The sequence below is a fragment of the Corvus cornix genome, chromosome 2 (genome assembly GCF_000738735.6).
Source record: "Corvus cornix cornix isolate S_Up_H32 chromosome 2, ASM73873v5, whole genome shotgun sequence".
In the NCBI taxonomy this organism is placed as follows: Eukaryota; Metazoa; Chordata; class Aves; order Passeriformes; family Corvidae; genus Corvus; species Corvus cornix.
The window spans coordinates 80,434,694-80,462,342 of record NC_046333.1 but is presented as its reverse complement, the minus strand read 5'-3'; the positions used below and the strand labels follow the sequence as shown (position 1 = coordinate 80,462,342).

Below are 27,649 nucleotides of genomic sequence, written 5' to 3'. Positions count from 1 at the left end.
TGTTTTGTTGTTTCTTCTTCTTTTTGTTTTTTTATTTGGGGCAGTGGTGGTGTTTATTAAGGTATTTTTTTTTTAATGTATGCCTCCTAGAGATAGCAAAGAACTCAAATAATGCAAACACATCAATGAAAACCTTCTGGTGTAACAAAGCCTTGCAGATTTTCCCATTGTTTTGTTCTAATTGAATGCTTTCTGCCAGCTATTTAATTTTCATTCTGGCTTAACAGAACTATAACCAAAACTAGGCTTCCTAATAAAGAATGGTAGGATTTTTTTAACCTCTACTACCTTGAAACTCACAACATATTTTTACTAGGATATTCTGCTTTATCACGAGCCCACACATGATAAGCTTTACAAGAGATGGAAAAATACATCTGACAGTACCATGCTTAACATTGACAAAACTCTCTTCAGGAGGAGAGCAATCTGCATCTTTTTGAAAGGTTCTACCTGACCTGGTCACTTATAGCAACATAAAATAATTGTGAGATAAAAGGTGGGAAAAAGACACAAAAAATCCCCCTACAAAATGTTGTTTTATCACAGCTAATTATTCTGACTCGTAGAATTTGTGATGAATGTTTTCAGAATCTTCCATTTTCAAAAACTTGCATGCTTTTATTGCCATTTTTAATTTTATTTCAGATAAACTTTTTTATAAATTCAGTTGACAAACGTTCATCCAAGCATGAATTGCTAAGCTTTACACAATTCACAATGATGAGCAACAGTGTGTGACAAAACTTAAAGCTTATTCAACTTCTGAACTACTAAGCAAACATACATTGCAGAATGAGATGAATCTTTAGGTACAGCATTTGCTGACAAAAGTTTAGTAAAATCTTCTCTTCCCACTGGTGAAATGCCCGTCTCTTTAAAGAACATCACTTTTAAAAACCCCTTTAAAAATAGACACGCTCTTGGCTTGTTTTAATAAAACAAGTACAAAAACTACAATTGGCATTTTCATAGGTAATGATAAAATACTGATCCTTTTTTCGCTGCTCTGAAATAACTGTTGACTTTTGTTTTTTCTTTTTAAAAGTTAGCTTTCTAATTTACATTTAATTAAAAGGATTTTTAAATTTTTGTTTTCAAGTTAGAAGTTTCCCAGTAGCATTTGGAGATATCACAGCAATCAAACCAATGTGAAAAGGTTTAATACATTTAACTGGTAAATCTTGAGTTGATAAAGAACCACAATGCAGGCTAAACAGTTTTCTAATATGTATTGAAATGTATGTTATATATGTATGATGGTGTATAAATTTTACTTGTAAGTTGCAGTGTTTTTTACACAGGACTGTTGATCAAACTCTTTGCATAAAAAAAAGCCTGTTCTGTCCTCATATTATGACAAACATATCTTTGTCTTTTGGCTCATATTTTGCTCCAGAATCCATGCTAACCATGTCTTTTTCCAACTTCGTTTTAATACCTACATTCATATTTTAATATTTACATTCACAGGCAAAAGCAAACACATTCACTAGTTCAGGTAAGAGAGGTTTGGGTTTTTTCTGAAATACTTGAATCGAATCATAGAATATCCCAAGTCAAAAGGGACCCACAAAGATCATCAAAGTCCAGCTCCTGGACCTGCACAGGACAGCTCCAAGAATTCAACCACGTGCCTGACTGTTATCTAAATGCTTCTTGCATTCTGGCAGCCTTGGTGCTATGACCACTTCCCGGGGGAGCCTGCAATTTGATGGCAAAAAAAAAAACCAGAACAGTAGAATGCTAATACAACTCTTTTCCCAGGATTTATGATGAAATAGTAATAAAAAGCACAGGAAAACTTGGGTGGGAAGAGGAAGTTCTTATTAATTCTGTGGACGGAAACTCTAGAACCTATCAGTGCAACCTGTGGCAATGTTTAACCAAATTCATGGTAAAAAAGGTTTTTCTTACGCCTAATTAGAATGTTCTATGCTCCAGCTTGCATCTGTAGCCTTTGATTCTACCCCAATGCACCTCTGAGAACAGCCTTCTGTTCTGTCTTCTCTAAGTCCTTCCTTTACCTAGTTATAATCAGAAGACTGAGCCCTCCTGACCCTTCCCTTGTGGCTAAAACCCCTTGTCCTCTCATCTTCTTTCCACACCCTAGGTGCTCTCTAGCCTCCTGCCTTCCTGGAAGTTCTGCACAGAACCTGCTCCAGCATGCTGATGTCTTTCTTGTTGTGGGATGCCCAAAACTGGATAGGGCACTCAAGGTCTATCCTCAAGAGCTTCAAACACAAGGGATGAATCACTTGCCCTGATCTCTTGGCTACACTTCTGCTGCTGCAACCCAAGGTGCAGCTGGCCTTTGCTGCAAGGACGCACTGCTGACTCACAGAATCACTTAAGTTGAAAAGGCCTCCAAGGTCCTGAAGGTCTTTTTCTGCAAGGCTGTTTTCTATCTCTGCCTGTGTTGTAACAAGGGGATACTCCATCCCAGATACATTTGCAAATCATTTATAAATTTCAACTTCATGAGGTTCCATTCAGCCCATTTCTCCACACTGTGCAGGTCTAGGTTGTGGGAGCCTCACCTCTATGAGGCTACTGGATTTATCAGTCCTTTATATTAAATATCTACAAAGACCACTATATATCCTTTCCCAACAAGTAGCCTAAATCAGATCTAACACTGACAGCTGCACAGGAAAACTGTAATTGCAATTTTATTAACTTGACCAACACAGCAGCAGCTGTCTACCAATGTCACAATGCATTCCAGCTATTTCTTCAATGTTCTTGAAATGGAAGCTCTTATGGGTTTATCAATTAGACTTGTGGTACTTTTCTTTTCAATGAATTTGCAAAAATTGTATCCTCCTAAGGAAAACGTAAGTTTCCTGGTGTTAAAGTGTGAATAACATAGGCATTTCTAAGGAAGAGAACTCTACTGAAGAAAGCATATACAAAGCAGGTGTGCTTTCCATGTTATTCAGCTTATTAGACTGCATTTTTGCGACTTGTAAGATACAGAAACTTCAGCATATTGCTTCAGGCACTCAGGCACAAATGACAGTCTATTCAAGAGACTTTCAGTAACAAATGGCACATCAGTTCTAGCAATTCCAGTACTGAGTAGAAATTCAGTTGAGAAAAAGTCTGTTGCCTTGCAAACGCTGTGTTCAAAGAAAAAGAGTAGGCTAGGTTAGAGCTACACTCCTCAGTTCAAACACTAAGAGTCCTTAAAAAAAATCCAAAACAACAGCAACAAAAAAAACCCAAAGAAACTGCTCACATAAAACAGTGATAAAGAATATGAAAGAGAATCTTAAAGTTCTAAGGATTTGCTAACAGTACACTTCTTTAATATGTGCTTAAAACTATCAGAGATTGAGGAGCTCTAAAGATATGCTGGCATCTAATTGCCTCCGCCCACCCCCCCCCATACTAAAGGGAGTGACAGACTGAAGATCTGGCCCAGAAGGAATAAGCACCTCAGCCAGAGGAATGAAGCAGAATAGAACATGACTTGTCTCCTTATGGAATGTATCATGAAATTTTAATACTCAGCAGGCTGAGTAATGAACTGTTCAGAGGCTGCCAACAGGGAAACACTGGGGAAGGGAGGAGTTCACAAGTTTTGTCCTAACTCATGGCCTAAGCATTTTATTCCGTTTTATCAGAAGCTACTGATTCTGCCTTTGGTTCACAGCCAAGTACTTGTTCCTTAAAAGAAAACAGTCAAGCCCTTTTTAGCAAAATTCCTGGTGAATACAGTCCCCAATCCCCTAAAAAAATGACTACAGATCAAGGATATGTCAAAGAATACAATGCTAAAGAAACATTCTCAAATGTAGATGAGCACTGGGAAGTCAGCACAGCAACCTGACAGAATTTTGACTTCATTTAGTATCTGTGTTAGTTCTAAGCCCCTAAAATGATGATTTAGAATTTTTTGGACAGAAGATTACTTATTTAATACATATGGGATAAACAACAACCCAACACAAACAATATTAGATTATTATTGATTTCCTCTTTATATCACTTGCCAAGCCTAAGGACAGCTATCTAACTGTAAGCTTTCGATGTTATCTTCTGAAAAACAGTATTTCAGGTACTTCTTAAAATGTTTTTAGTTAAAATGCTAGAAATTGCCTGGTCGTATGTAAAACATTTCCAGGGTAAATTACAGATGTCAAAAATTTGCATAATATCTCTTCCATTGTTCTATGTATTGCTATATTCCACAGACAGATAAGCAGTCCAATTATTAAACTTCTTGAATAACTGGAGTTTCAGAACTCAATGAAGAGTCAGTTGATGTTAATATCCCTGGTAACTCTAAAGTATAACTTTATCAATAAGAAGAAAGTTCACCAAGGAAGCATTTACTTCACAACAAGAAATTTCCCAACCTTCATATCGCTGACTGGAATAATCCTAAAATAACAGCATTATTTAAACATACCTCAGTATTACTCAAACATATTTCAGATAACTTTCTTGAAATGCAGCTATACCATATGTAAACTTTAAAGTGCTAGGCAAACACACTTGACATGCAAATATAGTCATGCAAATATATTCTCCTGCACTGCCAAATATTACCTATTTCATGCTGAAAAAAACTTAAGTAACATACTTTTTCTAATGTTGACAAGCCTAGATGGTGACAAACATATAACAGAGGATTTTATCTTAAGGAGTTAATTCTCAACTGATTTATTAAGAATGCTTGTATTTTAAGTCAACTTCATGTACAGCTTCTGCTGAATTAGTGAAAGATTTTTCTGACTTCTGCCATTTTAATGGATCTTGCATTCAGTATTTTTGTTACATCTTTGACATTCTACTGAATAATTATTTCCTACTTATAATGGAAAAATATCATTTATTTGATTGAAACGTTGTTTGAATTGCTTAGCTTGGCATGTTATACTTACTATTATCTATTCATATTTCCACTGATAAAAATAGAACACATGCCTATACAACTTTTTTTTTCCTCAATTCTTGAAACTCTAGTACCATCATCTTCCATTTATTAGCTTCACTGAGAAAACAGAAACACACGTATCAAGAAGCTAAAAACTGCAAAGTCTGTACTTCCACTAAATTCACCAAGAGATCAGTTTCCTTTGTTACAATTTCTTAAATAAACTTGCCATCCTCCAAACAATGTACCAGGACAATTTCTTAAAGTAAACCAATGTTTAAACAAAGAGAGTCACTTATATCTTCTCATTACATTTTGATGACAGGTCAGCAGCTTTACGTAATTCATTCTAAAGCTTTTAATACCTTGAGTGATAAAATTATGATTAAACAGGTTCACTTATCAATACATCTCTGCAATTATGAAGCTAAAAATCTTCAGCTGAAAATTACAGCTGTATTGGTGGGGGAAACAAGTTGCTGATAATCCATTCAGACTCCAGCAAATCAACGAATTCCAAATGTGACTACTATTCTGTTACTGGACAAACAAGATACAAAATCGCATGAAATTTTCTTTTTAAAAAGCAGGTCACAATGCAAATTTTCAAACTCTACTAAAATCTCATTCTCCCTAGTGTATAACTTTTTTACAAAAATATTATCAAACTTGGTGATAATTCATAACAGCAACAAAATTTACTAATTATAAAGACATCAACAATTTGTACATTACCTAATGCTGCTCATGCTTCCAGTTTCTGATCCAAGTTTACATCTCTCCAGCTGGCTTGCAACAATCTGACGTTCAGCCTCAAGTTCTCGAGTCAGTCTCTCAAACTGCAGTTCCTGAAAAAAGAAAGTTAAACCATTTGCTTTGACTTCTCTTGAGATTAAGAAGGAATTTCCAAATACATTTAGTAAGTCAGGCCTACAGAGTTCATGCAGATCTCTCAGTAGCATACAGATCTTAGCAAGCTGACCTAAGTATGATCACAAATAAGTACAATTTGTGTTACTGAAAAAAAGACGCAAAGTTCTGTGGATGATCCTGTGGTGACAGAAGTTTCTGCACTTAAAAATTGATAACCATCACAGTATACACCAGTGAAATTAACTAAATTGTAGGTGTGTTGATATGGCCTGAGCACAGCTTAATTTCTGCATTTAATGATGTGCAGTAGGAAAACTCAAGTAGTTTTGGACAAAAGCTGTGCTAACATTCCTACCACTAATTTAATGTATTTTCTTTTATTCTGTCAAGGAAACCAAATCACTCCTACCAGATAAGATTTATCCACAGAGCTTATAAAGGTACTTATAGCGTGGTTTTGGTTTTATACACAAAAGATTCTTTTTTTAAATTAAAAAAAAAAAAAGTAAAATGAATATAAGTAAAATCTCCACCATTTCTTAAAGGGCCACATTCCCCACATATTGTAGCACTAGTTTTATCAAATTAAAATATTAAATACTTTTGGGGAGCTAATGGTTATTGCAAATTTGTGAAGTGTTGCTGCCCTTCCATTTTGGTCATAGTTACATTATGTCATTTTCAAAGGTAAACAAAAACATCTCTCCTGCCCCTTTCTGATGAAGGCTGAAGGAGAAATATTTTGAGAGTCCATTTCTTAAATAATTCCCCTACCCACACAAATTCACCCATTATCCCTTTCTCCCTCTTTTTTTTTCCAAAAGGACCTCCCTGTAATGCAGAGTATGGGAGGGAGTCCTTTGAATAACTCCTCAGAAAGGTCCTGCCTGGCAGAACAGCACTGGAAATTACTGGAGTCATGACTTATGTCCACCAAGGGCCATTGAGAACTTAGTATTTGAGAGAAAGGAAGAAATGGTAGAAGCAGAGTAGGACTCATAAGTGTTCATTCTATGTCCTACCCAAAACCTCTGACCAAGAAATCAAGGGTAAATGAAGGCATTAAACTTTTCAAATCTCTGAAATGAGGCAAACCATAACTGAAATGTAAGACAGGAACTGGCTGGTGGTCATTCTGCTTAATCCAACTGGATCACTCCTCTTTGTTTCTCTTGCTACTGACATGGAATAACTTCTGTCCTGCACTATGAGTAAAGGGGGACATCCACATAGATTATACACAGCATGAAATAGCCAGTGAATACTTAACTGGCCACTATGTGACAAAGCCTGCTTAACTGTGAATTTATTATTCCAAACAAATCTATACAGAGTACAAGAATGCCATTGAAAGTCAGATTGATTTGAAGATCAAAACATCACTGCTCATTAAGTGAAATGGTCAACAGTGCTATAGTAATCAATAGTTAATAGTATTCTCTTCACATTTTTGTAGTGTGCAGAACTATCTTTTTCACTGTTACCTGAAGATATGATTAATAAAAATCACCTGACAATAATCACCTCTTTCATATATGCCTCCTTCACAGAGAGCTTTTCTCTCACCTAGAAGAATCAATTGCCTGAAAAGCCGAAGAGACAGTTGATCGGGTTTCCAAGAGTTATTATTCAAATCCTGATCTTGTTTGCATAAAATAAAACCCTTAACGCAGAAATACTACTAAATTGTTGAAGAATGAAAAATCAAAGTGATACAGTATTTGCCATGCCAGCATGCTTATATCAAAGCATGCAAGCCTGGAGAAGTTTTGATAGTATAAAATACCCAAGAAAATCAAACTGAGCATTATGTTTACTTTCAAAATAAAAGCAGAAGTTTTAACAGCTATCCTGTTCCACTGCATTTTTTAAGCTCCTTGATTCTATCACAACAATGCACATTTTGGTGCTTAGCATAGATTTTCATCCAGTCAGTTCACCTCTCACCATCCCAGGTGAGGCAGGTCAGACGTGTTCTTTGCCGTGGCTTAGCACGGGCACTTGGCTTACCTGCCTAGTAAGAAGGTGCATCTGTCCCCATAATGCTGCCAAGAGAATGTTAAGCACCAAGAACTCGGCAACAAATGCTCCTCACTCTCTGTTGTCCACCTGCCTTTTCCTAGACATCAAGTGCAGCTCATTGTGTTCTTTAAATCTAGTAGGGATGCAAACAGTGTTTCTCCAGCTTCTCCCTTTTGTCCATGCTATGCCAAGCCAACTAAATACAGAAATGCTCCAAACCTATTTTACTGAAATACTTCAAAAGTAAGTATTATTTTGCCTTTTTTTTTCCTTCAATGGTCTGGATTGTGTATCTTCTCATATCTTTTCTATGCTTTGTATTCCTTCAATGAATCACTCTGGTTGACAACTTTTCCAGAAACTTCTGCATTTCTTCAAATAATACCCTTTTGTCATGATAACTTTGTCCACAGAACATTTTTTTGCTCATGATTCTAGTCTCCAAAATATACTTTTCTACTCTTCACTTTGACATTTATTTTTCTTTCCTACTTATTGCTTTCTGTTCTCTTCTGCCTTCCATCTTTCTTTCATTTCCTAGCACATTTAATGACTCATCCTCCACTAAATTTCTTTCAGTCCTATTACACTAAGAGCTACTCCAGCAAATGCCTTAAACTGATTGGTTTAAGGAATTTCTCTCATTCTCTCTCGCCCTGGTTCCTTATTGAGGAAACTCTGCTCTTCTCAAAATGTAGAAATTATTGTTTTCTGGTTTCACTGCCCACATTATTTAAGTCCTGCCCTGCAGAGATTACTAGAAAAGGGCAGTTGTATGTATGTTACTCCTCAAGCAGGAAGCAGAGATGTACTCAATTACTTAAGAAAGAAATAATCTTGGGTTTCTAATGCATGAAAATGGCTAGAAAACATGAACAGGAACATCATTACCAGCTTTTTAATTGCTACTATTTCTTGCTTAATCATGTTCTGTCAGGTGCCATCAGAAGTTAGAAATTAAAGGAAGGAGATAAAAGGTGGGGAGGTGGGATATGTGCAGAGTTAAACACTTACTACTTCAAGAATTATCCTCTACATTAAATTTAATAAGCAACTGTGTTTGGTATTCCCTCATGCCATGAAAAGGTGCAGGTCCACAGGGTTGCCTTTGGACTGAGAAAAGGAAAGAAGAATTCAAATAAGATTTGTGAATCTGTTTTCCCTCCATACCAAGAAACCTGGGCAGAAAACAAATAAATAAGCTTCCTTCTCTTTGTTTGGGAAGCAGTGAGAGTGACTAATATTTGAATAAATCCATATGTTTTACATTTCAAGCAGCTGTCACAGTGTAAGAAGACAGAAACCAGAAATAACATTTGCTTACATTTTATAAAAATAATCACTGAACCTGACTCCGTCATTTGTCTTATTTGTTATGTTTACAATCATTTTCACCAGTTCATGCCACATTGTGTTATCTTCACAACTTTCTATTATTTATCTGAATCAAGCTAATCAGAACAACAAAATTAAAAACAAATTCCTACTCACTGATTATGCAAATCTGTTGTCAAGACAATTGCAGAATGAAGAACAGCAGAAACTACAATGCAACATCAAAATTAATTTAGTTAATAGCATGTCAAGAGCAGCCTCAACGACTGTGTTACAAAGGGCAATAATGCCAAAGCAAGCGCCCATGCAAAGGCACTACAAAGTGCAGTGACCAGCCTGGCAGTCCTTAGCACTTGGCACCAGGAGGGGGTGTGGGAGTGGGAAGCCACCAGAGATCAGAGATAATGATGAGAGTAATCCAGAGAAATCACTCAAGAGAGCAACTTGGAAAGGGAAGAACTTCATGATAACCTTATCAAATTGTTTTGAAGTTATACAAAGTATTTATCACCTAGAGCCTGAAGTAATTTATGTTTTAAAAATGGTATTTGGTCACTACCATGCTGGGGTTAGTTTTGTAAAAAATATTCATTATTCCATAGATGGCAATTCAATGCACTTTCTTTTTCAGCAGGAGTTTTGTATTTTATCTGTCCTGTGCAGCCACCAAAGCTTCAAGCAGTATATAAGACTTGAGCCAGGTCATAACATTTCACAGTGGTCCAGACACTGAACAAGCATGATGGAAATCTTCACAGCCTTCGGAAAAGTTAGGAACTCCTGAGCTCAGGGCATACCAAACCAGAGGATATTCTGGTTTTTTTTTTTGCTTTACATGTGCTGGGTCATCTGTATTGACCCATTTGAATGTTGGGAAGGGTAAAATAGGGCAAAAGAAATTGGCTTGTATTTGGAGTTGATCTCATTTTACTTTGTCTGTTACAACCTTAAACTAATCCTTCAATCATTTCACACAGAGATATGTATCAATGCCAAGCAAAAGACACAGTAAAATCAGTAGTGACAGTAAAAAACAGCTGATTAAAAACAAACAAACAAATTAAAAAACAAAAAACAAAAACAACAAAAAACCACTAAAAAAACTATCTAAATTTAGGCCCAAGAGGGTTGCAAAATTACTGGGTTCCTAAGAATCGTTAGGTCACGACATGAAAAGAGGAGAAGTGTTTGGCTTTTGATTGCAAATATGCTATAAAAAAACCTAATTGGGGCAAATGGTGATCATTTGAATCTTCAAATACAGACAAATAACAGCAGTGATAATCCAGGTTGGGAATCCTGGGTGAGATGAATACGGGAAGTCTGATTACAGCTACACAAACAAATAAATCGTCTCTGGGATTGAAGTCTTCCAAAGGAGGATCTTAGAAACCGCAGAAGTTCAAAAAAAGTACACAGGCTGTAGAAGTGTACAACGTTGGCTCTATCTTTTTGTAATCTGTTAAACAAGAAAAAACATACCTCAATTAATGCCAAGTAGTATATGTATATTCCTAGGCACATCCTATGGCATCATGCACAATGCCACATACTCCACATCTATACGCTCCAAATGAACGCCACTACTCGGAGTGATGTTGGTAACAAACTGTTCTTAACCTATTGTACCAAACACACATGAATAGCAAAAACTGGAGCACATGCTTCCTAAGGAAAACAGCAAAACCTAGGAAAGTTTAACTTGGCAGAAACCTAGGGACAGATAGCATCAGACACAAACCAGACCTGACAGCCCATCCTGTAAGTAGAAGGAAAACAGAGTGTCTTCATGCTTTCAAACAGTACAAAAACCACCACTACCAATACCCCCAAACATCTGACACTAAATGCTCTTCAAAAGCTTCGAAACTGGACTTTAGAATCAATATTACCAATCAATAGCTTCCATATTCTCTACACTCTATTGTTGGACTGTGTTTTCACTTGTTCTGTTCTTATCCTTTTTCACTGGACTTATACTGAATAACAGGGGGGTGATGGAAAAAGCTCACAGAAAGGTAATCAGACAAGCAGAGAGGCGGCAGATTCAAAAACTCAGTGGTGGGTACATACGTTCTTGAAGAATCTTAATGGAGAAGTGACTGCACCTATAAGTACAAGTTTCCAGGTAACCAACCTGAAGGAAGCAATTCATACACTGGAGGGCAGGACTACCACTCAGATGAACTTTGACAAGCTGGAAGGCCAACAACAGTGCCATGAAGTTCATGAAAGAGAAACAAATGGTCCTGCATAAAGGATGGAATCCCATGTAACAGTACAGCATCTCCTCAGAAAGGATCTGGGGGTGTGGTAGACACAAAGTTGTGATCAGCAGTGCATTGCTGTGGTAACAATGGCCAAACACTCATTTCACTGCACTAACAAGAGAGCTACTAGTAGAACAAGGAAATGATTGAAGTGATTATTCCCTCTTATTCAGTACTCCTTAAGCTTATATCAAGTAGAGTGGTTGATTTTGGGCCACCAGGACAAGACATGACAAGATATTTGAAGCAAGACCACCAGAGGGCCACAAAAATGGTTGGTCAGAAGATTAAAGGACATATTATACAAGCAGAAGGTAAAGGAATTTGGTTTGTTTAGCATGGAGAAGAGATGGTCTAGGGAGGATGTATTTCACAGAATCACTAAGGTTGGAAAAGACCTCCAAGATTAGAAGTCCAACCTTTGACCAAGCACCACCATGTCAACTAGACCACAGCACTAAGTGACACATTCAGTCCTTTCTTGAACACTTCCAGGGATGACTCTCTTCCAATGCTTAACAACCCTGTCAGTGAAAAAATTCTTCCTGGTGCCCACCTGAACCTCCCCTGGCACACTTTGAGACTGTTGTGCCCTTGTCCTCTCACTGGCTGCCTGGAAGAAGGGATTGATCCGCACCTTGCTATACCCCCATCAGGGAGATGTAGAGAGCAACAAGGTCACCCCGAGCCTCCTTTTCTCCAGGCTAAACAGCCCCAGCTCCCTCAGCTGCTCCTTATATAACTGACCCTCCAGACCCTTCACTCTGTCGACCTCCTTCAGACACGCTACAGCCCCTTGATGTCATTCTTGCAGGCAGCGGCCCAGAACCAAACACAGGATTTGAGGTGTGACCTCACCAGTGCCAAGTACAGAGGGACAATCACTGCCCTGGTCCTGCTGGCCACACTATTGCTGATACAGGCCAGGATGCCCTTGGCCTTCTTGGCCGCCTAGGCACAGCTGGCTCATGTTCAGTTGCTGTTGACCAGTACTCCCAGGTCGTTTTCTGCTGAGCAGCTTTCCAGCCACTCTGCCCCCAGCCTGTAGCATGGCTGTTGCAGACTTTTACTTCTTTAAGGGGATTATAGTAAACACATCACCAGGCTCTTGCCAGACACATGCAGCAACCAGACACAGGCAACAGTGACAAGTTGCAACAAAGTAAATTCCAACTGAACAAAAGGTAAAAGAACAAACACAAACAACAAAAACAGTAACGAAATAAAAAAAAAAGAAAACAACTCCAAAAATCAAACAACACATCGAGGGTAGTGAAACACTGGAACAGGTTGTACACACAGAATCTCCATTCTTGATGATTTTAAAAGTCATCTTCACATCTGATCTAACACTGAAGCTAGACCTGCTTGGAGTAGACCTCCAGAGGTTTCTTTTAACCTATTTTTACCATGATCCTAGAGAACTGATGAGTTCTGAATATTTTTTCAAGTCTTTATACCATTGCTATTGATTAGATCAGAGGCTATCAAACTCTCTGATCATGATGATTACATAAAGACATGTTTCACTTTATGTAAATGCTTGTATTTTATCAGCCTGAATTTCTCTAGTTTATTCCTTTACCTGATCTGACTGATTTAGCAATCCCACGCTTCTTTACAAGAGATTAGCATGGCATCTAGGCTATTATGCATATGGATTATTTACGGGATAAAGAACTAGTTTGGCTGATTACAGTGTTTAAAAATAAACTATTCCTTCATTTTTATGTAAAATTACTTCAAAGAAGTCCCTTTTATGCCTTTAACAACTTTTATAGGAATAAGACCCTATTTTATTTTCTTTGTTTCGGATCCTGATACCAATATGGTGACAATTGCATTCCACTGCATGTTTTAGCTCTCCAGGCATACTGCCCTGTTCCTCTGTGAGTTACAGGCAATCCTGGCTCTCTGAAGGCACCCTGCCCAGATGCCTGGACTTCTGTTCCAGGAGAAACTGCATTATTTCTTTTCCAGCATAATCACCAAAGTTTTTAAAATTTTCTCCATTTTTCTATTACAAATGGCCTGGTCCTTTTTTATATTGATTTTTCTTCTCTGTTTGTGTTCAGCTTCAGTCTTTAAGCTAACTCTTTTCTTCTTCTCACTGGTTTTTGCATTCCTTGCCAACACTCCCAATGGTTTATCACCCACCATGACTACTGCGCTATTCCACTTCCTCCCATGCAAATGACTTCTGTCCATAAAACAATAAACTGTAAGTAAAAACCCTGGAGCGTTAGGGCAGGATTAGAACTACTATGAGCTTTCTAATGTCATAGTTTTGCTTTGCCACCCTCTGCAGCAGCATAAGGAAGATGTAAGATTAAACTGACTTTCTACCTTACTAACTTTGACCTGCTTCAGGGCTTACTGTTATTATTTGTAAAGCTCAATGTGACAGCAAAACAAATCCTCAGAGAAGGTAGGCCTTCTCCAAGGACAGCAAGAGAAGTAGAGCTGAAGTTTAGTAACAGACCCTGACTCTTCAGTCTTACAAGCTTAGGCCAGTGTAATTCTAATTTACTTCTCAGCTATCCAAGCACAAAGATTTACTATGTCTAGAATGGAAAAGGGTAATTCCATTCACAGTAGCAGCTCTTGAGGCCTGACTTCACATTTTCAGCATATCTAATATATCAGACAGAACCATGGACTGATGTTTTTTACCTTGATTTCCCAGTGCTTATCTGCAGAGTAATTTTGCTGGGGAAAGAGCAACATAATCTTGCTGCAGATGGAAGATGCCTAATTATACATATATTTGTATGGTTTAAAGGCATGCAAAAAGTAAGGAAATTTTAACAACATGGTCTCAAAACGTGAAACTTCTAAAAATGTCCTAGACATTGAAGCACTAAGAAAGCCTTTTCTGGTTCTGACAACATCCTCAGCTTCTAGTCTCCCTTTCGTATCTGATTAGATCCAGCTCTGTTGGGCAACGTGCCAAGATGCCAGCAATAGCTGCAGAGGTGTCAGTGCAGTGACACACACCACTTCTTGGGCAGTCTATCTACATGCTTAGAGATCTGAACTCTTCTCCAGCATTTTATTCATAGAGTTCTCTGGTTCCCCATCTATATGCCTCTGAACTAGTTCTCCCTCCCAGAGTTGTGAGAACACACATCATCCTAGGCACTAGGAACAGATGGAGAACCAGCATGATAAATCATTAGCTTTACACTTGTCCAAAATGGTCTAAAAGAGCAGACATCTATTCCCTTTCTTTTCTCCTACTTGCATTGGAAAAACTATTCTGGTGAACAATTTTCTCTTTTGATTTTCCTTGCCTTGTAAGAGAGACTTGTTTCTCAATCCACATGTAGACCATCAGTGCAGCATATCCAAGAAAAGACTCCATCATTTTGCAATTATCCTGGAATTTCTGAATTAATTACGATACTAGATCTGAATATTGCCATGAGTAGTTATTAAAAGGCTGGTCCTTAGCAAGTTACTAAGGGATTCAAAAGTTATCTAACAAAGCAAGATGGGCTTTTCTTTTAAGACAACCTAGCACATGCAAATGAATACCTATAGGATTTTTTTTTCTTGTCATGAAACTAACAAGACAGAAGCTTGATTTTCTGCACACTTGAGACACACAGTTTGCTACACTAACTGAATGTGGACAGACTTTAAAATAAATAGGAATTACATCAAAATTGCAAATTCAGCTTAAATACAGGGATGTTCATAAACAAAAATTCTAGTATTCTAGCAGACAGTACACTGATTAGTCAAATAATTCACTTATTTCTGCTACTATTAAGTATTAAAGAAAAAAAAAAAAACCAGCATGGGCTAAAAAAAATTTGAACTCAAGGACTGCAAACCGTTGAGATTTGCACATTTTCTCTCACAGATGATTCTGTGGCAGCAGCAGTTAACTTTAATAGCTTTTGAATATTTCCTCTTTTATTACATCTTTTATTACAAAGAAGAGAACTAGTAAAATAATTAGGCAATTCATTCCTTTTCTGGCTACCCTACAGAAATACCACAGTTTCAGGAAATTCCCAACAGATTCATATTGTTCCTTACGAAAGAGAAAAGCAATTAGTAATGAAAATGTTAGTTTTAAGGAGTATCATTATGATCTTATTCTTCTAATTTCTGGTATGAATAGCTCATCTTTTGAATGAAGTAAAGGTTTTCATAATGAAATTATAGTCTAAAAATCACCTGTTTGAAAACAAATAGGTAAGGAACATGTATTTCAGGATAACATTGTAGTATGGGCAAGTATAGGTAGGGAAAGAGTATAGAACCAGTAAAACAAACAATCTCACTGGTAAAAATACCATTAATGGGTTGACATATGGGTTAATGCACTATGGAGTTGCCAGAGGTGTATTTTGAAAGATGGGTACAAAATGCAATAGTTCTGGGAGTCTTCAATTACACCAATACTTGATACCAAAAAAAAAAGGTAAGAGATCGACATGGCACATAAGCTGAATTTTGGATAGTATCATACACAGATGCTTGGGTTGCCCACAGGAAAAGATTAAATTCTTGACTTGGTCAAGACAGATAGTTTCACATCTTGCAGTTGAGAAGCCACTTTTAGTGATCATTCTGTCCTTAAATCCAAGATCGCCACAGAAAGCAAAATATCTGCCAGTTAGGAGCCACATTAAAAGAGAAAATATGTAAGAAAAAATATCAATAAGTTTGTTTAAAGCTAAAAGTAAACTATTCATAGACAGTAGGGAAACTAACTGTTGGAAGTGAATGATGAATGCCCAGAGTCAAGGCAGTGTATCAAGAAAAGTTTGACACAAAAAAGGAGGGAAAAGGAAGCTGCTACTAATAAAAAACACATTTTCTGAAAGTTGAAATAATCTTCAAGTGAAGAAAATATAGAAGCATAAATGCTGACAGGTTAAACATAAGATGACAAGACAGCACAATATGATTTTAAGGGACAAATAGCCCAAGGCATTGAAGCAACCAACAAATATTTCTCCAAATGCATCAGGAGCAAGAATCTGCCTGGAGAGTCTGTAAAACCACTGGGTGGATCAGGATATAAAAGGGTTTGTTGGAAAGAAACCAAATGAATCCCTCATGAAATTCTTTACTATTTCATGGGAAATTCTCACGCTAAGAAATCACTGGGGGAGTCTTATCAGAGGATCTGCCTGAAACTGAAGTGATTAGGTCGTGAAACAAACTGACAAAACAACCTGTAGCAAATTGAAGATCAGATGGTGTTTTTCTCGATAGTTCTGACAAACTAAGAAATACACAGCTTAAAACAGATGTAGTACCTGAAAACTGTAAGACATTGAATGCAATTCCAGTTTCAGGGAGATTGAGAAGACTACAGAGGAGCAAGCCAGATAGTCGTATCAGGCAAATTATCACAGCCTGTAACATAGAATGGAATTTGTGGCCTCTAACATAAACATGAACAAGTTGTCTAGAAGGTTTCCTCATGGATAAATTCTTTCTTAAATAGGAAGTCAAATCAAGAAATGAATGGTAAATTCTCCCAGCTGAAGGTGTCCGCCAGTGAAATTCTGGTTCCATGTTCCACACTGTTTGATACATATAAAAGGACTTGAAACAAAGAACGAGCAACAGGGTAACAAAGTCAGGCAGCAATGAAGTTATGCAGGACAGCAGGGCTGAACAGCAACGCACTTGACCCTTCCATACTATCAGTGGTTTGCCATTTGCTTTGTTGTTGCTTCTTGACACAGAGTTTTGGGGCCTGACATTACCTAGAAGAGAGGCTGAGTGCCTCAGCCATTCCTGTGCCATTTTTTATGAACTTGCTGGTCCTAATCAGCAGCAGAGCTTATCTTTCTTGTACTTCTACTTGCTAACATGCAGAAACTCTTATGTTATTATCTCTTGCTACTTTGAGTTCCAGCTGAGCCTTTGCCTTCCTAATTGAATCTCTGCACACTGAAGCAGTACCTCTATATTCCGCTTTGGAAGTTTGTCCCCTTTTGCACTGCTCTACTGCTCCTTTTCTCATTTGGGCTCTCTTAGTAGCTTGGTGCCTTTCCAAGTGATTTCTTTTTATGTCTGCTCCTTTTCCTGCTTAGGGGGATAGGCTGCTCTTTTGTACTTCAAGAAGCAGCTGCACTGGGAAATCTCCCAACATTCCTGAGCTTCTTTGCCCTCCAAGACAGGTTCCCATTGGATCCTTCCTAGAAGTTCCCTGACTGAGTTGAAATCTGCTTTTCTCAAGTTCAGGTCTTTATTTGATCACTTGTGTTCCTCAAGCCCTTGACCTCTATGCTCTCACAGTCTCTGCAGCTGCTGTTGATGTTTTATCTTCCAACAGGTCTTTATTAGTAAACATTCAGTCCAGGAGTGCACTGTTCCTAGTTGGCCCATCCATGACCACATGAAGAAGCTGTCCTCAACGCACCCAGGAAATGTCCCAGATTGTTATGCACCACTGCGCTGTTTTCCCAGTACCAGAATGGCTGAATTCCCTTTTGAGGACCAAAGCCTGAGGCCTCTTGGAAATGAAGGCTTGATGTACCTCTTCTTCCTCATCCAGGTCCATAGCAGACACCATAGGATTTCTCTCAGTAGCCCTGATTTTGACCTAGAAGCACTCGACTGACTTGAAAACAAATGAAAGATGATGATTTTTTACATAATAGGCATGCTTTTGATGGTTACTAAGTACACCATAACTTCACTGGGTCATGGAGACCTGAAAACAGGTGGCTTTTGAGTATTAGAAGACAGTATCACATATTATGGCCCTGTTCTTACTCTTTTCTCAGCATATAACTTGAGGTCATCAGTGAAGACAGTTCATCCGACCAACAATGGCTGTTCTTACCAGTGAAACACACATTTATTGCCACCAAACAGATACCAGAAAACATAGCGTGTCAGGTTTTTCTACAGAAAAATAAATTTTCATCCATAAAACATCCAGATTGGGAATCCAGGCTATTCTTTCAACACAACACTACATAGATTTTGCTATTGAGTTCTCAAACATTCAAACAGAAAGATTCCAGATTTGTACTACTCATTGTAGTAGTGCAGTAGTAGTTCAATGAATAGAACAGAATAATTAAGTATGTGGACTGGATGTGTGGTTATGCCTCTGGGAGATCAAACACACAAGCAACACTTGCTGCACTCCAGAATTACCATGCCTTACTAAGACAATTGTGCTGTTTCCACAATTACAGCACAGATTTCAGTTCAAAGACTACTCAGTTGCCATCAAGAGATGTTGAGGAAACTGTCAGTAGACTAAAGCGGAGAGAAGCATCTCTACAGGGATGTTCCTTGAAGAAGGAATATCAAAATTAGTGCTATGATACAATTACAAAACAAGAGCCATAGGAATCATTGTTACTTTCATTGATTCAGTGGAAAGAAAAAAGAGGGAAGAGAGAGTGAGTAGAAATAATGAATGAATCAATCTGCTGCATTACTTCAACCAGAATATTTCATTGACAGTATTGTGAAAGCAATCTGAAATTCAAGTCTTTATTACAGCAAAACACAGCCATCAAAACCACATCTATCCCTGTGGAACTGGGTTCCTGCTAGGAACCTTCTAGCAGTGTTGGTAACAGGTCCAAGACCTGTCTCATACAATGCATATTACTAAAGCCCCTGATCCCAAATGCAGAACAAGCAGGGAGGAGTAGCAGCTCCCTTTTCAGGAGAAGAAAAAGATTCATGATGTCACAGTATTGAAAAGGAAAGGCAAAGTAAGTGAAAACAAGCCATGCCTGCAGAATTTTAAACTCAGTGTTTCAAGTAAATTTAATGGCAGAGGGGGAATTCAAATTAATTTCCAGACATGGTTTCTGAGTTGTGGTTTAGAGCCATACTGTTCTTCCCCCTGCCCCCCATCTTAAAGCTGACATCTCTTCCCCCAGTGGGAACTTGGAGTGGGTAAAATGAGGGATCTCTCCTTCCCACACCTGGCAGCAGCTGAACAACACACATATTTCCTTTTCTGTGACTCCAGGCACTGTTTCCATGGCAGCAACAGGAAAGTCATTCCAAACTGGTCAGGGAGGGAGGGAATGAGAATCACCCCTCTCACCTCCCTGGACAAGGCATTCTGAGAAACCAGGGACAAGAGTGAAGATGACTGCACAGCCTGGGAGGGACTGAGGGCCCTGGCAGCACCATGCAGCCTGAAAACCTCTCTTCATGTCTGGTGAGAGTTGCTGTGGTTCAAGCCCATGGGATGGCGTGGATGGAGTGCCCAGTTTTGCTGGTAAGTGGGAGCAGATCTGCGATGGCCAGAGAGCATTTGTCTCTCCTGTCCTCCAAGAGCCCACTGACTGTACAGCAGATGGATTTCTGGCCTTTCTATGGATGAGGGGAAGTAGAGATAAGTAACTGCCATGAACTGAAGCAGCACAAAGGGACTTTGTTTTTACTTCACAGATCAAAATACCAAACCCATGGTACCAAAGTTTTAGCTGGATTTTTCAGCATGTCAGTACTGTGCATGTGTTGGGATTATTTGTCAAAGCCATATGATTTGCACAGCCAAATGTCTCAAAGATGGAAATGAGATGTGATGTGACACTTCTGAATGATCCTTGCTAGCCTGAAATAATGAGAATCTGGAATTGCAATCTCTGCTTGCACAACATAACTAAGATGCAAGATTACTCTGTCTGTTTCCGACCCCCAACGTGCTCGCAAACCAGGATGTAATGCATCAGCACTAGACATATGCCCTAACCATGCATGGCAGGCAGCTTTACAGGATCACAGAAGGGTGGAGATGGGCAGGGGCCTCTGGAGGTCACCCTGTTCAACTCACAGAGGGCGACCCTGAGCAAGTTGTCCAGGACCATGCCAGGTAGCTTTTGAATATCTCTAAGGGAGAAGACCCTACAACCTCTCTGGGCAACCTGTTCCAGTGTTCAGGCACTCTCCCAGTAACAGTGTGCCCTCCCGGTGTTCATACAGCACCTTCCATATTCCAGTTTGAGTCCATTGCCTCTGGTCCTGTCCTTGGGCACCACTGAAGAGAATCTGACTCCCTCTTCTTTGCACCCTCTGTTCAGGTGTTTGTACATATTGATGACTTCTCCCCCCAAGCCTTCCTTATCCCAGGCTGAACAGTCTCAGCTCTCAGCCTTTCCTCAAAGGACAGATGTTCCAGTCCCTTCATCATCTTGGTGGCTCTTCAGCGGACGTCCTCCAATATGTCCATATCTGTCTGGAACTAAGAAGCCCAGAACTGGAGCCAGTGCTTGAGGTGTGGCCCTACCAGTGCTGAGCAGGGGAGAAAGATCACCTACCTTGACCTGCTGGCAACACTCCTCCTCCTCCTAAGGCAGCCAAGGACACTGGCTGTCTTCTTTGCCACAAGGGCACATTTCTGGCTCATCTTCAACTTGGTGTCCACTAGGATGCCTCAGGGCCTTTTTGGGAAAGCTGCTTGTCAGCTGGGTTGACCCCAGCATGTACTGGTGCATGAACTTACTGGGCATAGCCCTATCTGAAACTAACCTTATCAAGGTTACTGAGGCAAACACGTCATCCCAGAAGCAGAAAAATTTGACCAGACAGTTGTCAGGAACACTGTACTAGGCAACTTTTTTGGTGCCATCAAAATGACTCTCCCTCTAAGAACACTTCTGCAGTAAAAGGGAGATTTTCTAGAATTTTTCTCCATCTGACCAGTGTGAGAGGTGTAACATCTTCCTAGTGTGCCTGAGGGCTAGGAATGGATAGGATGTCCAATTATACCAATAGGAGAGAATATTGTTTTATTTTCTGAATTGATCATAGATGGCCCAGCTTGTTTTTCCTGACAAAGTTCATTCCTCTCAGTTCACAGATGCTCCAATTTAAATAGCCTGTGCCATACAAAACACTAACTTTCCCTACTCTGAGAGCTTCACTGGATATACTCCTGAGAAGTCTCTTTGCTGAGTAAGTCTGGCTCCTTGGATTCAGACCCTTTCGAGGAGAGTCTCATCAGACTGGAATACACAAGTACCAGAAGCATTTGCAATGCTAAACTGCAAGAATACAAGAAAAGCTACTTAACTTTCTGGACCTGTTCTGTTGTCTATTCCTTGTGTATTTTACATTATCCAATCATGTGACAAGTAAAATGTGGTATCAAACTGATTTAGCAAGAGCTGAAAATTTATAGAGCAAGATTCTCACTGGCTTAAAAAAGGAAGGGTACATATTTAGTGTACCGAAGTCAGGATTTTTAAGCCAAATTTCACCACTACTGAAGCTTTCTTATTATTGTGTTACTTTCCCATTCCTAAAGCTTGATTTCTATTTAGTACAGACTGGTTTTTCTTATTACATGGCTGGCAAAGTGTGTATCCTTTCCAAAAGCAAAGTCACTGAAATTAGAATGAAAGAAATAATTTAATGGGATGCACTCTACTTCATTTCCTCAAACAAGAGACTGCATTGACCAGGAAAGACATTTCTCTGGCTCATATCCAATGCAGAGAATAGCCAGAAAGAGAGAAACAGAGAGAGAGAAATACAGCATACCCTCCCTTGAATACATTCATGAAAAGTGGGCAGAAACCTTGCAACAATATTTGGGATGTCTTTGACAGCATCATCGGAATATAAAGTGTCTCTAACCACTTTTCATGTCTTTTTTTTGGAAGAGCAAACTCCTCCAACAGTGTAATACCACTTAAAGAGGAGGAATTTGAAAATTAAACCCTTATAAATCAGTTTCCTTCTCTTTAAGCGCTTCACAAACACTGCAAACAGTTTCTACCTTTTTTTCTTCCAGCTCACCTTTCATACAGGAGAAGGGCAGGGAGCCCTTTCAGACTCAGTACTCGCATAAGGTACAGCCTCTATGGACAATCCTAATTGCTTTATGAAGTTTGGCAACTTGCTGATTGCTAGGACTGGACAGAGGGGAACATAACCTCCTGGAGGTAACCCAAAGTGGATAGGTTTGGGGTTTTTTAGGATTTTACTTTCCTTTCCTGAATTTACAGAACTCATCTCTCAATCCAGTGACACAGGTTTTGTACCTGCTAGCAAATTTTCTTCACACCACTGCTTTGGGCACGTTTGGTGCCATGCTGGACTATCACTTTCCTACGAAGACAGGATGACAGGTGCCTCCACAGCAACTGAGTACACATGGCTCTGGATACAGTACTTCATGTAAATAACTTGCAACTAAGTGATCCCTAAAAAAATACAGTTAGAATCCCACTTAAATGGAGACTACAAAATTATTTACAGCGAAACAAGCTTAAGCTTGAGAAGCAGTCATGTGAGAAATAACACTGAAAATAATGGTTAGCATAAAAACTACGTGACCTTAATTACAATTTCAAATATTTCTAAATGAGAAAGCTTTGGATAACTCAGACAACTGTAACCACTAAAAAATGCTAACTTTTTAATGACAATGACTGTATGCAAATGATCTAATTACAAACACCAACACACAATGCCGTGTTGAAAAACAGGGAGAAACATTTTGAGCAGCTTAGGAAGAAGAAAAAATTACACTTTGAAAGTATTACTATGCACATGGAATAATGAGGCCTCATAATAAATGCTGCATCTTATTTACTAAAATTTTGCTGTTTGATTCAGATGTTAATTTCATGCTGCATTAAATGAATAAGAGATAAAGCCCTTTTTCTTTAAATGCTCACATCAGCTTCAAAATTATAGTTTGATACATTTTTGAATTAATCTTACAAAGCACTGAATTTAAATTTGCAAGCTGTGTTGATCTAGAATTTTAAGGAGTTCTAGTAGTGGGAATGAAAAGAGACAGGAGCAGATAATAGACACAGGATGCTCTACTCATGCCAACAGGATCTCCTGATTACAGAATAGCTGGATACACCAACACTTTTAATTATACATAAATGGATCTGAAGAACAATGACTCATAAGTTAATCATCTGTCTAAATATTTTTAGTAATTATTGATATATTTTAGTATTCCACAGATCAAGTTTAGCCAACATTTTATTTCAGTAATTTCAGGATTAACTATACTTCTGTCACACACAGCAGAAAACAAAAATCAAAAGTTATTCAGTCAGATAAACCTAGAGGCTTCTTTTTTTTTTTTTAAGGGTGACACTTCAAAAGTGTGCAATTTATCTTCTTCTGTCTGTGAAGGTCTGAAGTATCCAGTCTCACTGCAAGAATACCCTGCTGTATGTCAAAACAATAGAGCAATTCATCCCACTGTAGCCAAACCTAGCACTTCAATATGTTTGGAAAGAAAGAGTAGGGGGGAAAAAAAAGGTTGAAAAAAAGGTAAAAAATCCTGCAGCTAAGGCTGCAAAATATGGCTGCTGCAACAGGTGAACTGTTCTGCAAGATTAGCAGCCTGCCATAAAATCCTTCTTTGTAAGAGAGCAAACCACAACATGACAGTAGATAAACTCCATTACAGTGAATTTAAGTACATGTAACCATGTAGACAGAATAAGCCAAACATCTGCCCATGTTTTTTTCTATACTTTGTTGATGTTGCTATCATCTGGACACATTATCCACATGTCCCCTGAAACCATGTACTGCAATTTCCATCAAATGGTATTACACCTGCTGAAGAGGGCAGAACTGATCGACTACAGCTTCTCCTGCTGTTGAGCTCAGCCAACAAGCTGTTTCTGAATCCTGCTCATGTTTTGGTAAACTGAGCCAAATTGATTTTGTTTTTAAACTGATTTTTTTAAAAATTAGTTTTCAAACTAACTAAAAAAACCCCTGTTTTTCAAAGTTATATTGTGCCTTACTAATGCATGCTTCAAGATTTCAACTAAAATCAGTATGAGGTAAATGACAAAAATCATAATGAACATTAATTCCTTTATATATTAAAAAAAAATTATGTCATGATACAAAGATACCCTGAAACAATAAGGACAGTGCTGCCAAACTCTCCCAGAAACATTTTCAATCCCTTCACAATGCTTGTATTTCAATTTTTTCCAAATTCCTTTTCAAATATACTGATTTTTAGATGGAAGAGTGTGTTTAGGTTCTTTTAATAAACATACTCTGCCATTCAGAAAAATCAATCATAACAAGCCAAGTTCCCAAGCCTCAAACCTGCACCTGATTTCTCCCTTCCAATAACAAAATGGCTAATTATTCTTTTAAAGCATTCCACAAATATTAAAAAATAGACATTTAAAGGAAGAAAAGAGAGGAATCTACACAAGTAGATTGTGTAAGAGCTTGGAGAATGTACCTATGTCCAAATATTAATCTCACTGATTTTATGGACAGCTGTTTTATAAGAGTCAGTACTAATTAAAACATAGGTTCTGTCTCTTTCCTGTCTTAAAAATGTTAAAAGATAACATTAGGAGGCTGTGGCACAGTAAGAAGTTTAATCATAAGGACTTTTAGAGTTTGTCTAAACAGATATCCAGAGTCTATCTGGAGGTCACAGCCAACCAGGCAGTTTCTTTATCTACTCATCCTGCAGCTGTGTCCCAGCCACTCCTACTGTACAACTTACTAACCCAAGGAAGTTATTTCCAGAAACAAGTGTCTGGACGCTGCCTTTACATTTATCCAAGCTTATTTCCATTTTAAGGCATTATAACACAGATGCCAAAGAACTAAAAGTAAGAATAGGAAAACAGTTGAGATTACTGCTTCCAGACTTTCCAAGTTGAAGCCATGCAGTAGCCCCTGAACACACTACAAAAGGAAGCAGCATAAAGATACACTGACAGTCAAATAATGTCATAGATTTTAAGTATGCAAAACTGTGACTGATAGCAGGGCACTAACTAATAGTAGGATTCAATAATATCTGAAATTTTAAAATAAACTAGCAAATAAATCCCATTTTGTTTGGAAAAAGCAAATCAGGAATATGCAAAACCCACTTTAATCTTCATGCATATATAGACAAAATGAAGCCTTATTCAGATGGCTGCATTCCTGTTTTAGAACAAATGAGTCCACCTATAGATAATACTGCATTTACCACAGCCATACATGCAATTTCTAACCATTTCAGTAACTCAAAAAGAACTCAGAATTTCATTATCTTTTCAGACACACAATTCCTAATGAAAAACATTAAAAATGGTTCAATACATAAAATCAGACAAGAAAGTTATACCCCTAACTCAGAGAACTCTTCGAGAATGCAGTAAGACCCATACATAACACATCAGTACAGAATGGCAGGAGGGAACACAGAGCAAAAGTCTGGGAGAAGAAAGAAGGCTGTGCAGCACTGCTGGAATCACTGTTGTACTTGTTTTCTCCCAATGTACCAATTCCTCCTGAGGAAAAAAGCAAAGAAAAAGTAACGACAAAGAAAGACCGCATTTCTGAAAGTTGCGTAAGCCACGGGAGACACCTCTCAGAGCCAGGAGACCCAATGGAAGTAAGGACATCCTGCAGCCTGCCAGAACAGACACCCTCCCAACTGCCCGAGACTTCCTCGACCATCTGAGATCAACCATGAAAACACTTTCAAGCACATGAACACTTAAACAACCCCAATCTGATTTTAACATCACCTGGCTCCCAGAAACACTGGCTGCTTAGCACACTAACCAAACTTGTCAAGTTGCTTCTGGATTTTACTCTCTAGAAAAGCACAGAAGTGCAAACTCAAGTCAGGGATGTCAAGATTTTTCAGCTCAGATGCTGCCAACTTACTAGCCTGGAATGTGATCATCCAGGTAGTAACAGAAACAGCCTCGAGTTGCACTGTAAGGGGCTGTCCTCCACTTGTGAGCACTTGCAAGCGACAGGCGGCTGCTTTGTAACTTGTCTACAAATCATAGCAAAGGCTTACACTCCAAAGTATGTCGAATTTTGCTACTATTTAAAACAGTAAGCATCTTATCCTGTAAAACACCTCCACTTCTGTCTTCATGTTAGCAGTGCAGGAACATGGATGACAAAGGAGCCACAGCCAAATTTATTCCCTCTATTTTTCCTCAAACATCACCAAGCACGTTCACAAGGCTGAGATGCCTTGTGTCTTTCCAGATGGCAAGGCTATAAATATAGTTTCTCATACTTGAAGTAGACTCCCGCTGTTTCCAGAATATTAGTTCAGGTAACATTTTCTGCAAAGAGATAAATTCACATGTGTAATGCATGTGCTCTGAAGCAATGCTATTGTGTCTGTGTGCAAGTCATCACCAACACATGAATAAACTGACAACATTTGAAAAAAAAAATCCTGTCATGATAGGCTAAAGAAGAGAGCATAAAGATACAAGTGTGAAGAAGCTGTTATCACAGGAGCTTATCCATTAAAGGAAATCCTGTAACTTTTAAGGAATGTTTTCAGGTAATCCAGCACATAGTGTACTGCCATAGTCCACAGGAAAAAGATGTCCAAATGAAAAACATCACCAGCACCTTTTAAGACTTCATTTGTTGTTTCCCCCTTCTCCTTACCTGCCTCCCTGAAGCTGTGACTTAGTGTTGTTAGCTCTTCAGCATAGAACTCCAGCTACCAAGCAAATGAAGTTCTGGTCTACTCCATCAACTGAATCAAGGAGCATGTGTCTGATTTACAGCAAGTTCTCACTGTACAAAATTTACAGTATGAGCCATGCAGCTCCTACAATATTAGAAATAACTTATTTATGATGTGCTGCACAGGTTCATTATGAAAACTTAATACTAATTTAAAAATATACTTCAAACTACTATTAAACACAGTGAAAATAACAGATTGTCAAAGTAAAAGGTACTGTGAAAATAACAGTTTGATAGGAATAATGTTGTGTGAAACACCACTCTTCAAAGACAGGCAACTTGTGCAAAGAGCACTGAGAGAGTACATAGATGCATATTCCAGATAATGTTCCCATTTAAATACAGAGCTAATTTGGACATGGCTAATTTTGATATCATTGTTTATGTAATTCAGTACTGGATGTGTATGTACATGGGCTTTAAAACAATCGCAGAAGCTTGTTTAAGAGGGGCAATGGCACTTGAAAAACCCCACTTATAGGTGTACTAAAAAAATAAATAACTTTTTTTTTTGGTGGTAAATATTTATTAGAAACAAAGTACACAGGGTACCCAGAGCAATTACAACATTACAGTTGACAAGCGAACAAGGTACTTATTTCATCTCTGAAACAAAATTAAAGCAGTGGTCATAAAAACAAACAGACAAAAAAACCCCACCAAACAACAACAAACCCAAAAAACCAAACCAAACCCATGGATTGCCAGCACATCAGGAGAGTAGTAATGGGAGAATGGAGGTATAACCTGACTGCCTCAAAAGTGGATCCAAGACATATCTAAAGCCTGA

General features: G+C 38.4%; 1 protein-coding gene across 11 annotated transcripts in view; it reads right to left on the bottom strand.

The window, feature by feature from the left end:
• CTNND2 (catenin delta 2) overlaps positions 1–27,649 on the bottom strand; it is a 655,093-nt gene that overhangs the window by 400,968 nt on the left and 226,476 nt on the right. For all 11 annotated transcript variants that reach the window (XR_005604669.1, XM_039571875.1, XM_039571842.1 and 8 more), the window contains one exon: positions 5,621–5,733. Coding sequence is in view for 10 of the 11 variants with exons in the window: in XM_039571875.1 (XP_039427809.1) it covers positions 5,621–5,733 (113 nt within the window). In the remaining variant the exon portion in view is untranslated. The remainder of the gene's footprint in view (positions 1–5,620; positions 5,734–27,649) is intronic.